The following is a 13,289-nucleotide window of genomic DNA, read 5'->3' as shown; positions in this document are numbered from 1 at the left end:
AGTCCTCGATGAAAACTCAATTTCATATATTACTACTTACCAATATAGGTGATGAATAGAGACCACGCTGTAGTCGAGTGAACACGGGTGGCGTAGACATCCTAATGACAGCAAATTCATAAGGCGAAGGCACGAACTTGGAGTTTTTGCTCTGGAACGGAAAAACATTTACAAGTAAAAAAGTAAAAAAAAACTAGTAAATATCATGGAAAGAGAGAAATGGAAATATAATAAAAAAAATAAAAAAAACATAGATACGCACATTACACAAGAAAGCAGGAAAGGAGTAAATAATATAGTAAATAGATAAAAGGAAAAATAAGACAATAACTAAAAAAAACACACAGATACGGACGTTGCAAAAAAAGAGCAGCAAAATCGCATCGCCTCACTTTACTGAGGCGAAATTACTCGATAGTTTATGTCACGCGTCAGAAGCACCATCACTAATAACTGCGGATAAAACCAAGGCGAGGGGGTCATGGCCTGCATCACTGAACTTAACCCAGTTTGAGCTAGAAGTTTTTTTGTTTCTAGCCATTGTTTTGTACCCTGTTGCATGGCTGAAGTTTGAGATACTTTTTCAGCGGTTATTTTGGAATTTCGAAGCTTGTAAGCCGTACTCAAAAGCTCTTTCCGACGCTTTGCAAGTTCAGATGGTAGGTCATTACTGATGCTCTTTCCTGTGCCTTTTAGGCTACCAACACAAGCCATGATACTATCTTTATGCCTAAGATTCAGAACAGAGACAAAAATAGGGTCCGAAACGGGGCGAGAGTTCGAGCGGGAAGGGTACTTGGTCTTGTTTCTAATTCTGTACATTGCCGTGAATTTTATATCCTTCGAGTTTCGTACTGGGACTGTCTCTTCAATTTTTTCACTATCCTTATTAGGAATTCCGTGGATCAGCAGATTTTTGTGTACGTACAATTCCGTACTCAAAAACAGATCTTTAACCGCTATAATTGCATTTTTCAAATCAGAATTCTCTTGTTTCAGAGCTGAATTCTCTTTACGAAGGTTTTCGACCATTTGCTTTAAGTCATCCATACGCTCGTCGAAATGCTTTTTTGTGACCGACATCGTTAATTATGCAGTAAAAATTCGCCTCCGTAAATCAAATTAGCAAAATGACATTTCAAAGGGACTTACAGGCATGGGCCCCTTTCTTCATATAAAAATCTAAGGGGCCCCGTAACAAACAGCGCAAAAATTGTGAAAAATCCAGATGCTGTTATTAAACTCTCACAGTCACAAGCTAGGTCTTGCCTTGATGAATCCTAGATCGCTACAGATCCAATAGCCGGTTCGTAAGTTAAAAATGCCTCATTTTTCCTAATTTTTCCAATTAACCATCCTTCCAGTCCCCCCTCCCCCTGGTGGTCGAATCGGGAGAGCGACTATTTATAAGCTGATCTGGTCTGGTCCCTACTACGCCTGCCAACTTTCAGCGATCGCTATATTGATCACGTATCTAGTTTTGGATCTTCTTCATGTAAAAATTGGGATGATCTTGGATTCGAACCTGAGACCTCTCGCACTCTAATAGAAAATCATACCCCTAGACCAGCAATCCACACTTAAAAAGAACAATCATTTGTTTTATCGGCAAATGAAGTTCTTCTGAACTATCTCGTTTGCTCGTTCCCCCTCCCCCCAGGTGGTTGAATCAAGGAAGAGACTATTTCTGATTTAATTAAGTCTAACAACTTTTGGGAAGTGCCCGAATCAGCGAAACTGGGACCGGCAAACAGACAGACAGACCGACGGACAGTAATTGCGATCGCTATATGTCACTGGGTAAAAACCAAGTGCCATACCAACACGTCTTCTTGAACTTTGAAAGAAGTTGAAAATGACTTAGAAAATTCGTTTGTTCTGTGTATTATCGCATACTATTGTTTTTGTATAATGACTTCCCTCGCCTCCCAAATCTGCTGCTTATGCCCATCCATGCCAAATCACCCTCTTTGTTCCCTATTATTTTTCTGAGATCTTCACTGAGTGAAACTAATTGACCAGAGAATCATTTGCTTAATCGGTCCATGTTATTTCCTTTTATCACATTTATTGCTGTTTCTATTCAAAGGAACAAGTTTAAGAGTCTATAAGTTTAAGAGTTTAAGAGTATATTTTAGGAACGAGAATTATTTTTAAACGAGTAAAGATTAAAATTTGATATTGAGTAGCGAAAAAGCAATCTAGTGGATAGCTTCTCTTACCTAGTTTGTATCAAACAGTTCATGGTAACAAAGTATAGTAAGGAGCAACCCGGCTCAATAATAACCGAAACTCTAAAGTACGGAATTTCGATGCTAATAGATACAAAAGAAAAATCAGATGTTAATGCTGATTTTAGATATATAAGTTTCATCAAATGTAGTTTTACCCATCAAAAGTTAAGAGCCTGAGAAAATTTACCTTATTTTTAAAAATAAGAGGAAACACCCCCTAAAAGTCATATAACCTTAACGAAAATCACACCATTGCATTCAGCATAACGGAAAAACCAACTGTAGAAGTTTCAAGCTCCTATCTACAAATATGTGGTATTTCTTATTTTTTGCCAGGAGACTGATCAGGGAAGCGTGTTTAATTGCTTTTTTTCTCACCAGGGGTGATTGTATGGAATCAGTGATCCTAGAATGTCGCAAGAGGGATCATTCTAACAGAAATTAAAAGTTCTAGTGCCATATTAAGTGACCAAAATATTGGAGGACACCTAGAACCCCTCCTACGCTCTTTTTCTTTCTATAGTCATTGAATAAAAATTTTGATAGCCATTTTTTTCAACATGGTCGAAGACCCTAATAACTATGTCTTTGGGGATGACTTAGTTCCTCACAGTCCCTGGGGGAGGGGCTGCAAGTTATGAACTCTGACCAGTGTTTAAATATAGTAATGGTTATTGGGAAGTTTACAGACTTTTTCAAGGGATTTTTTTGCTAGGAAGGGGGTGAGGGGAGACGTTACATGGGAAGATCTTTCCATGGAGAAATTAATCATGGGGGAAGAGAATTTCCATGAAGAGGGTGCAGGATTCTCTAGGATTATTTAAAACAAACAAGAGCTAAGAGTATATTAGGCACTTGTGACGAGAGATCGGATCCGGTCCGGTTATGTCAATCATGCATCTAGAACTTGGGCTTATTCTCGAACTCGCCGAAGCACTGGAAATCCCTTTAACTCCCTCAAAGAAATCGGATCTGGTCTGGTTATGTCAATCACGTAAATGGAACTTGTTCTTATTTCCCCCATCAATTTTCATCCAAATCTCTACACTATAAGCGTTTTTCAAGATTTCCAGTTTTCAGGATTTTCGTTTCCCCCTCCATCCCCCATTGTTTCCGGATCCGATCCGAATTAAAAATGGAGCATTTGAGACATGATATCTTTCTATATATCATGTTTCATTAAGATTTGATCATCTATTCGGGAGATAAACATACCTGAATTTTCACGATTCAGATCTAGTTTCGGATCTTCTTCATGTAAAAATTGGAACGGCCCAGTATTCAAACCATAAATCTCTCGAACTTTAAGCAAGAATCATACTTCTAGACCAAAAAGCCAAACTAACAACAATCATTTGTTAGCAAAACCGGGACCGACAGACAGGCAGAAATTGTGATCTCTATATGTCATGCGGTAAATACCAAGTGCCATAAAAACAATAAAAAATACATATGAAAAGTTTTTTTTAACTAAAAGTAAGGAGCAGCATTAAAACAATCATTGGTTTTATCGGCGAATAAAATTCTTGTCAACTATATTGTTCACTCGCTCCCCCCCTCAGATAGTCAAATTGGGGAAGCGACTATTTTTAATTTAGTCTGCTTTGATCCCTGATATGTCAGGCACCTTTCATCGTCCTGAATCATCTGGAAGTGTTCGAACTAGCAAAACCAGGACTGACAGACAGACAGAAATTGCGATCGCTATATATCATTTGGTAAATACCAAGTGCCATAAAAACAATGAAAAACTAAATATAAAAAAGTTTGTTCAACTAAAAGTAAAGAGCAGCATTAAAACTTAAAACGAACAGAAATTATTACGCATATGAGGGGCTCATCAACTCTTAAAAACCTTGCTCTTTACGCTAAAGTATTTTTAGTAATGTCAATTTTTTTCTACGGCCTTTTTGATTCAGGGGTAATTCTTAAAGAATTAGGACAAAATTTAAGCTTTACTGTAAAGAGTGAGGTATTAACGAGGGGCAAACCCCTCATATACGTAATAATAATAAACGAATATAGAAGTTCGTTACTTAAGTCAATTTGTAAATTACTAATGTTTTTTTTAACTAATAAGAACGTTTAAAAAAAAATAGTTATAGAAAATTAAGTTTAAAAATATTTAGAAAATTAAAAAATTATAGAAAATTACGTTTAAAATATTTAAACGTTAATAATTTATTATTACAAAATAATTAACATGCACATTTCATTTTAATCATTCATGTGCGGAGAGCCAAAATAAAAACATGCCTGAATACAAAAATATTCAAAAAAAAAAAAATATATTTTTTAATTGAAAGTAAGGAGCCACATTAAAAATTAAAATGAACAGAAATTACTCCGTATGTGACAGGGGATCTTCCCTCCTCAACGTTCCGCTTTTTACGCTAAAGTTTTTATTGTTTTAAAAAATATACTTATGAAAAAGAGTCAAACTTTACCGTACAGAGAGGGGTGTTGAGGAGGGCACAGTCCCTTTAATTTACGGAGTAATTTCTGTTCGTTCTAAGTTTTAATAGAGCTCCTTTACTTTCAGTTTTAAAAAAAATATTTTTTATTTAATTATTAGTAAAGACGGTGGGTGCAATGAGGATGTTAAATTAGAATAACCCAGGCCGAGGGTGCTTTTTCACAGTTGAAAAAGGTTTGGAAGAATAAGCAAATAAGTCTTCAAACTAGAGTCTGCTAGGTATTTCCCAAAGAAGCTGCCTACGAATTCTTTTGGAAACCCGACTGTATCTCATACAGTATATTGTACGAAAAGTGTGCTTCTCGTTTTCTAGGGCCTTATTGAGAGTAAGATTGAGCCTGGCACGTTCTACGGATAAAGGAAGACAGATCGCCAAAAACTGCATTTTTTTTGGCTGACTGGGGATGGCCAAACGAAAAGCAGGTCGCCCCCAGTTGGGGTTAAAGGATGTCACAAGGAAAGATTTAAGGGAAGTGTGAAGCACATGGGAATTTTTAAAGAGGGGGGCTTTCAATAGATTGGGATGGAGGAAGACCGTATGCTGCTGCGTTGGCCCCAGGTGGCTTGGTGCTGCAGTGAGTCGCTGTTAATAGTAGTAATACTTAGTTTCGTATCAGAGATAGAGATATTCAGATTTATGAAACTTACATCATTAGAAAGCGTTTTTTTTTTGTTTTTTTTTTAACGAAGCAGAATTTTCTTTTCAAATATCAGTAAAGGGCATTCCCTAAAAGTATTCTAGTGTACCTGCTTGGAAAATATTAAAATCATCTCAAAAGAAGTCTCACGGAATAATTTGACAGCTTTGGAAGTTTTCTGTGGTGCTAACTGCTTTGATTGAAATCCTTGCGGACAAGGGATGTACATGAATTATGTTGTACCTGCATTAACTAGACAGCATACGGCTTAGCGATCAGTAAGAGATTATGGGTTTACTTTGCCTTGAACTACCCTGTCGTTAGCTTTTCCAACTGTTGGCACAACTAAGGCCTCCTATCAATTTTTAACAAAATGGCTTCGGAAGCTCCCTTTGATGCTGGAAATTCTTTTAAGGGCTCCTATGTCTTTGAAACTTTCAGCCAACATCAAGACTCTCAAAATGCCATTTTTGGTGCTAAACGTCCGTTGTATGAAAAATATATTGTGAGTAAAGCCGGGCATGTCCTAAATATTCTCAAAGATAAAATCAATAATATACTCCTGGGTATTCTTATGTATGTAACGACGTTTTGCACATCCCATCTGAAATATTCAGTGAGATATGAGGTAAAACTTACATTTAGAATCTTGTTTTAATGAAAACTGACGTTGAAAACGCATAAAAGCATTAGTTTGTGTTCATTTTTTTTTTACATTTTTATGACTCAGACAAACATTTCAGCGGTGGGATATTAGAACCCCTAACTCCCTCTCTCTTCTTATTGCGGCCAATGTTGTTGATAATCATTTTTAGACAAATTAAAAATGAAAATTTACAGGTAATCTAAGGGCTTCAGAAATTAGCACCATATTTATAAATTCGCCGTACTATTGGCAAAAATAACAGGATTTCTAGGATTTATATTATGGCAGCTGTTATATTATACCTATCAATATAGACTAATATTAAAGGATATTCCATGCATCAAATATTAGTATTAGTATCTATAGATAGCTCAAAATTAAGTTTGTTTCAAGTGTCAACGTCAGTGTGGTTCAATCCATTAGGAAAACCTTGTTTTTAAAACTAATATCACAAAGGTTGTTTGATATTAGTAATAATTTAATGGAATAAAACGTTATTAGCTATAAACTTAAGAAAATTTCAGACTATACATTCTAAATTCACAAGTATTTTAGAACTTTATGCTAATTGAACTATATGCTCAACGTCTTATCGTGTGTACTAGGGTATGGACTGTGTTTTTAGGTTCTTTTAATTATGTAATGAATCAAACTGGCTTTTAAAAATACGGTTTAGTGTTCGCTACCCTATATTTTTTTGGGAGGGGAGGAGGGATATTTTTTTCTATTTCTATACTTTTTGTATATCTTTTGTTTTGGGTATTGGTTTTTTTTTGGCATACTTTTCGGGTATATGTTTTTCTATTTTTATTTTATTTTGAAGCATCAATAATCTATATTTCTAAGGATTTTCTGGTTGAACATACCATTGATATTCAACACCAAAATATTACCAAGCAAAAAATATGATTTGAACAGGGGCTTCAAGCTAATACCGACAAATCTTGTCTGCTAGTGGTTAAAATTGTGAATTTACTTTCTATTAAATTAGCTATAAATGAATATTTTGTATTATTGACATATTGTACCATTCTTTTAAAAAGTATTTAATGCTGGTTAAAATGTTGCAAATATTTTGTGTCCATTATTTGAAGCGCGTTGTATAAGGCTGACGCCAATCTCGTGAGCTCGTGAAATCCATGTCTTTGGCCATTTTTACTTCATCAGAGCGTATCAGGTCTAAATGGGAAACTTTCTGAATTATTCAGATCCAGTCGCCAACATGATTGTTGGTTAGTTGGTTTGCTGGTTGTTGGTTAGTTGGGTGTACTGGGGCTAGAATATTGGTTCTTTAGTCTATTTTTGACCGATTTCTTGAATACATGAAGTAACAGGAATTGACATGCAAACAAGAAGGAGGGTTCTTCCGGCTACACCTTCGTTAGTTTTGTTGTTTATGTTAATTTGTTAACTTCGCTTTCTTAATGAACTTCTCTTTCTTAGGGAACTTCTCTTTCTTGAAATAAAATCCTTCATACTTTCACCATTTTCTTATTTTATTCTATTTTTAACAGAACAAACTTCGTCCAACCTTTGAAAATCAGATGCCTCACTCCAGTGATCTCTTCAACCATGATATAGCAGCCGAGTCATATAAACAGCAAAGTTTTAAATTTGAGCCTTCAGAGCAGCAAGCTAAAGAGACGCTCTTGCAGAGAGTTTTGACTGAGCTAGAAGTAACAAAAGGTGAACTTATGAAGCTGCAAATTCAAAGGTATAGCCATGTATTTGCACTTATTATCTATGAGTAACTATGGATCCAAATTTGTGACTTTCTAGGGGGATTTATGATTTTAAACGGATTATCACCTAAAAGCGGTTTGCCGACAATAACAATTTCTGTCGAAAATGAGTTACAAACGCTATCCTGTGTAAAAAAAAAATAGTTCGAATAGTTTAATTGAAATTGATGCAAGACGTCTCTGACTGTCGCCATTTTGCAGTTCTCCTTTGCCGAATCGCATATTCTTTAAATCGGTTTTGCTGAATCACATGCAGCCTTAAGTCTTAGCTGTAAGTCTTAATTACTCAATAAAATGCCATTAGAGACATAATTTTACTTAAAGTAAATAACTATAATTTACTCTGGTTACCGGGGATTTAGCCAAACTCCCTTTCTGCTACATGTCACTACTTGCCCTGTAATTGACACCCTTATGATCAATTGACAGGAAACCAAAATCCAAAAAATAGCCCATTGTTTGTCTGGAAGTTCTATGTCAAACAGTTCGTTTTAACAAGCTGTAAATAAGGAGCGGTGTGGCTCAATAGTAACCGAAACTCTAAAAAACGGAATTTTGACATCAATAAACATATTACAATAATTGACTTATTATGCTGATTCCAAATATATAAGGTTCATGAAGTTTAGTTTTACTCATCAAAAGCTAAGAGCCTGAGAAAAGGTGCCTGATTTTCGAAAAAGGGGGAAACAAACCTTACAATTTAAGGAATCGTAGTGAGAATCAAGCGTATCCGAGAACTCCATTGTAGAAGTTTTAAGCTCCCATGTCCAAAAATATGGAGCTTTGTATTTTTTATCGGTACGATCACGAATGAATGTATGGTGTGTTTTTTTATTTTTCCCCGTGGGCGATCACATCGAGCCAATAATCCTAGAATATTGGGAGAGGGCTCATTTGAACAGGAATAAAAATTTCTAGTTCTTTTTTTAAGCAGCCAAAAAGATTGGAGGGCAGCTAGTCCTCCTCTGATGTCCATTTTTTCCCAAAGTCTTTTGATCAAAATTTGTTATATAGCCATTTTGTCAGCCATATTTTGTATTTAGCCATAGTCAAAAGATGTAATAGCTATGTTCTTGAGGATGACTTTACACCCCACAGCCCTCGGGAGAATGGGTAAAAGCAATGAACTTTACACATATTGTTACACTGTTTACATTTTACGACCAATTGTTTACATAGTGGTTATTGAAAAGCATACAGATACTTTTTGGGAAGGGGGGTTACATGGGAGTATCTTTCCAATGAAGAAATTGTTGGGTGAAGGGTTTTTTATGGTGGGGAAGCTGGATTTAACGACATTATTTTTGAAAGCGATCACAAAGTAATTAAAACACAAGTTGTTTTTAGCTGAAAGTAAGGAGCAACATTCATATTAAACGACCAGAAATTATTAGGAACATAATGGAGGTCACCCCCTTTTCAATTTCTCACTATTTAAGCTAAATTTTGACCCCCTGTCCAAATATTTAAGAATAACTCATGAAACACAAGGGTCGTTTAATTAGAGTAATAAGAAGATTTCCTTAGAAAGTTCGGAAAAACTTTCTGTTAAAAAAAACTTTTTTTCTTTATTTAATTAGAGAAAAGGTTGGTCTATCTTTCAAGAAAATTCAGAAAATAAAATTATGAGTAATTAAATCCAATGAACAAAGAACAACAAAGACAGGAAACAACTCAATGAAGAACAAACAAACGAGACTGTGACCAGTAGAGAGAAAAGATAAAAACTAAAACGACGCGAATATTTCTCCTGTATGTAAACGAGGCATCTTCATCACAGAAGAAGCAAAGATGAATACTAAAATGAACTAAAAAAAATATAACCACCACCAATATTAATAAAATTCAAATCTTGCAACTGATCCTCATAGGTAACGGAAGCTGATAGAGTTGGTTCAATGAGAACATCAAAGCAACCGGATAAAAAAGTATAAACATGGAAATGAAGCTAGTTATTTTGTTGCGAAACAATCCTTTCGTTTTTGTTGCGAAATAATCCTTTTGTTAACTATCATTGAAGCAATTCTTCTTGGCCTGGTAAGGTAATCTCGTCCCAAGGTGATTTTTTAAAATCTTAATTCCCTTGTTAACTATCGTTTCATTCTTCAAAAAAATGTTATAAACTGGGTCAATATTTAAATTTCATGTATCCCTATTTATTGAACGGTTAGCAAACATATGTTTTTTTATTTCAATATTCTCTCTCGCTTACTGAGAAAAACTTCTATTATTAGAAATAGCCATGGCCTCATCAAATTGTACAAAATTGTTGGGTTGAAAGAAGATATTTTCTGCCAAAGCCAAAACAAAGGTTTCAGGAGGCTTGCTCAATTGTAGAGTTTTTTTTTTCTATTGAGTTGCGATGCTCAATAAATCTTTACAAAAGTGCTGGTGAGTTCTACCAATATAAAACTTCCCATAAGAAAACCTGTATACAGAAAGCCTTAATACTTAGCCATTATATACAGAAAGCCTACGCACAATGATAGATGTGTGAATATTCATTCGTGCCACCTTTTTTCAGTGCCAATATAAAACTTCACATGAGAAAGCCTGTATACAGAAAGCCTTAATACAGAGCCATTATATACATAAACCCTACGCACAGGCTTTCTTATATAAAACTTCATAAAAGAAAGCCTGTATACAGAAAGCTCTAATACAGTGCCATTATATACATAAAGCATACGCACAATGATAGATGTGTGAATTTTGATTCGTGCCACCTTTCTTTGGTGAAACGACGGTTTGTGATTTCACTAGTGAATAGAGCTTTCAGATTTTGTTCCCAGGAATTTCTGGATTCTGAATTATTGTATTTAGAGGATATTTTAATTTGTAATAGTTACCCAGTTAAATTTGTAAATAAAATAATAGAAAACATACGCATTGAAAATAATGGTAAAGGAATTTGAGTTTCACAGTCTTCAGAATTAAAGGTGTCAAAAAGTTTCATTTCTTTGCCATATGTACTGGGTTTGGGAGGGAACCTTAAACGAATTGAACAGAAATATAACAAAAGCCCATGTGTCCAATCAGTGACATCATTCAGTAGTTTCCGTAATTCTGGGAAGGATCTAACTCTGGGAAATTTAGTAAGTGGGGTGTATAGGATTCCTTGCTCTTGTTGGAAGTCTTATATTGGTAGAACGCACCAGTAATTTGTTGAAAGATTTATTGAGCATCGCAATTCAATAGAAAACAAACTTTACAATTGACCAAGCATTCTGAATCCTTTGTTTCGGCTTTGGCAGAACGTATCTTCTTTCACCCTAACAATTGTGTACAATTTGATGACGCCACGGCTATTTCTAATGATAGAAGTTTTCTCAGTGGGCGAGAGAGACTATTTAAATAAAAAAAAATCTATGTTTGCTAGTCTTTCAATAAATAGGGATACAGAAAATTTAAATATTGACCAAATTTATAATACTCTTTTGAAAAATGAACTAATAGTTAGTAGAGGAATTAAGACTTTCCAAAATCATCAGGGGACGATATTATCTACCAGACCAAGAAGAACTGATTCAATGATAGCTAACAAAAGGATTATTTCACAACAAAATAATTAACTTCATTTCCATGTTTATACTTTTTTATCCAGTTGCTTTGGTGTTCTCATTGAACCAAATTTATTAGCTTCTATGACCAATGAGGATCAGTTGTGATAATTGTATTTTAATAACATTGGTGGTGGTTTTATTATTTTTTTATTTTTTTTATTTTAGTTTTTATCTTTGTTTCTTGTGTACTGAAGACGCCTCGTTTTCATACCCTCTTTACATAGTCTAGCACCCTGAACTTGTAAAACCTCTGAAAGTTCATCCATTTTGCTCAAACAGCATAATCTAAGTTCAGGAGAGTTTTTTCTCCCCATTTGATTCCGTTATCTTTCATTGCCTTTCTTGTGTTCCTTAAGACTAAGTCCATCGAAATGATCCATATAAAGGGGGATAGAACACAACGCTGCTTAACTCCTGATTTAATACAAAACCAGCGGCTAACCTCATTTCCTACCTTAACCGCAGCAGTGTTACTCTCGTAAATGGCGTCGTCATTAAGACAAAAATGGAGGAAGTAAATTTGGCTGTATTGATTCGCGATAACGAGTTTTTTATAAGACAAAAAAAATAGCTTTTTTTTATAAATGACCCTTGACATGCAATATTTAAACAAACATTTACAGTAATATTGTAAAACGCCTGAAATTCTAACATAATAACATTTTACTGAAATATTAGTTCAATAAATTGTGCATTAAGACAGTCATACTTTCAAAGGTATTTACAGGATGGAGGTCAAAGTGACTTCAAACCTATGTGAAACCAAAAGCTATGTAGATTTTCACCAAAATGGATAAAATCTGTCCCTTCACTTCAAATTTCATAATATAATGCCATTAAAAACGGGTCGTAAATAACTATGGCTAGTCAAACATTTTTATTGGATACTCAAGTTTTGCAGAAAATGTAAGTTACAGTCCAACATGTTACTCGTAAGCGGATTACGTAGGCTTTTTCTTAACTAATGTTACAAGGAATACCCAATAATAAAATTACATCTGCTAAAAAACGGACAGAAATTGAGTTTACAGTATTTTCCAAAGAAGGCAAATTTAATGAAGACTAAAGAGTCCTAATCCAAGCAAAAATAAGGCCTTAAAATAATTGAAACTTAAAACAGCATTAATAAAAGTCACTTCAAACAGCATTTAATGACATGATTGCTGAAAATTGAACAATTTAAGATTTTATTTCACTGTAATTTTTATTTTTAAACGTTTTAATCATGAAACAAAACATTTGTGATGTAATTTATTTTCAGTGGCTACACATGGTTAATGCTCGAGTGTTTTTTTCGTCTAGTTCAGATGTTTTTTTTTGTCTTCTGCTTAAATCCTCAATTTACTTACGACTGTAAAATAATGATGAAATAAGAACTTTTATAGCCCTCCATCTTTCAGTTCCAAACACACGGAAGAAATTTCAAAGCTGAAGGAAAAATATTGTGACTTACAGCAAGTTTTAGAAGAAAAAGAAACAATTTCAATGAAGCTTTCTCCGGAAAGGTCTCCGGAAAAAAAAGAGGGTGCTGCAGAACAAGTGGCAGAAGTTGAAAATTCTTCGAAAGAAGACTTAAAACCAGTGCAGGATCATTTATATGCCACGACTAAAGACAAAGATTCTATTCTGTCAAGTAAGTAGGCTTGTTTCTTATCCACTTGAAAAATTTTAGTGCAATGTGTTATAGATTATGTTAATTTAAACAAAAATCATATGAAATGATATTGGCTTATAAGAAAAATTTATAATTGTGAAAGCCGAAAAAATTCCTATCAGCTATCCTATATAATACCAAATGCTATAAATACAAATAATGCCAAATGCCGTTAAAAATAATGCCAAGAGGCGGAAAATATTGTGTAGAAAATTGTGGCACCTTTATGTCGACCAGAGAAAAATCTAGATTATTCCATACAAATATATTCTTTGAATTTAATTTATTGAATAGTAACAAGACGAGGCATCATTAACTGTACTCTTAAAAACG

General features: G+C 34.5%; 1 protein-coding gene across 1 annotated transcript in view; it reads left to right on the top strand.

The window, feature by feature from the left end:
• Window positions 1–12,943, top strand: part of LOC136025488 (uncharacterized) — a 45,169-nt gene extending 32,226 nt beyond the window's left edge. The window contains exons 3-4 of the mRNA XM_065701520.1: window positions 7,509–7,708; window positions 12,703–12,943. Coding sequence (XP_065557592.1) covers window positions 7,509–7,708; window positions 12,703–12,943 — 441 coding nt within the window. The remainder of the gene's footprint in view (window positions 1–7,508; window positions 7,709–12,702) is intronic.
• The last annotated feature ends 346 nt before the right edge of the window (window positions 12,944–13,289 follow it).

Source organism: Artemia franciscana, chromosome 3 (genome assembly GCF_032884065.1).
Source record: "Artemia franciscana chromosome 3, ASM3288406v1, whole genome shotgun sequence".
NCBI lineage: Eukaryota > Metazoa > Arthropoda > Branchiopoda > Anostraca > Artemiidae > Artemia > Artemia franciscana.
Note: the sequence above shows the minus strand (reverse complement) of the source record. Positions and strands in the feature narration are given on the sequence as shown.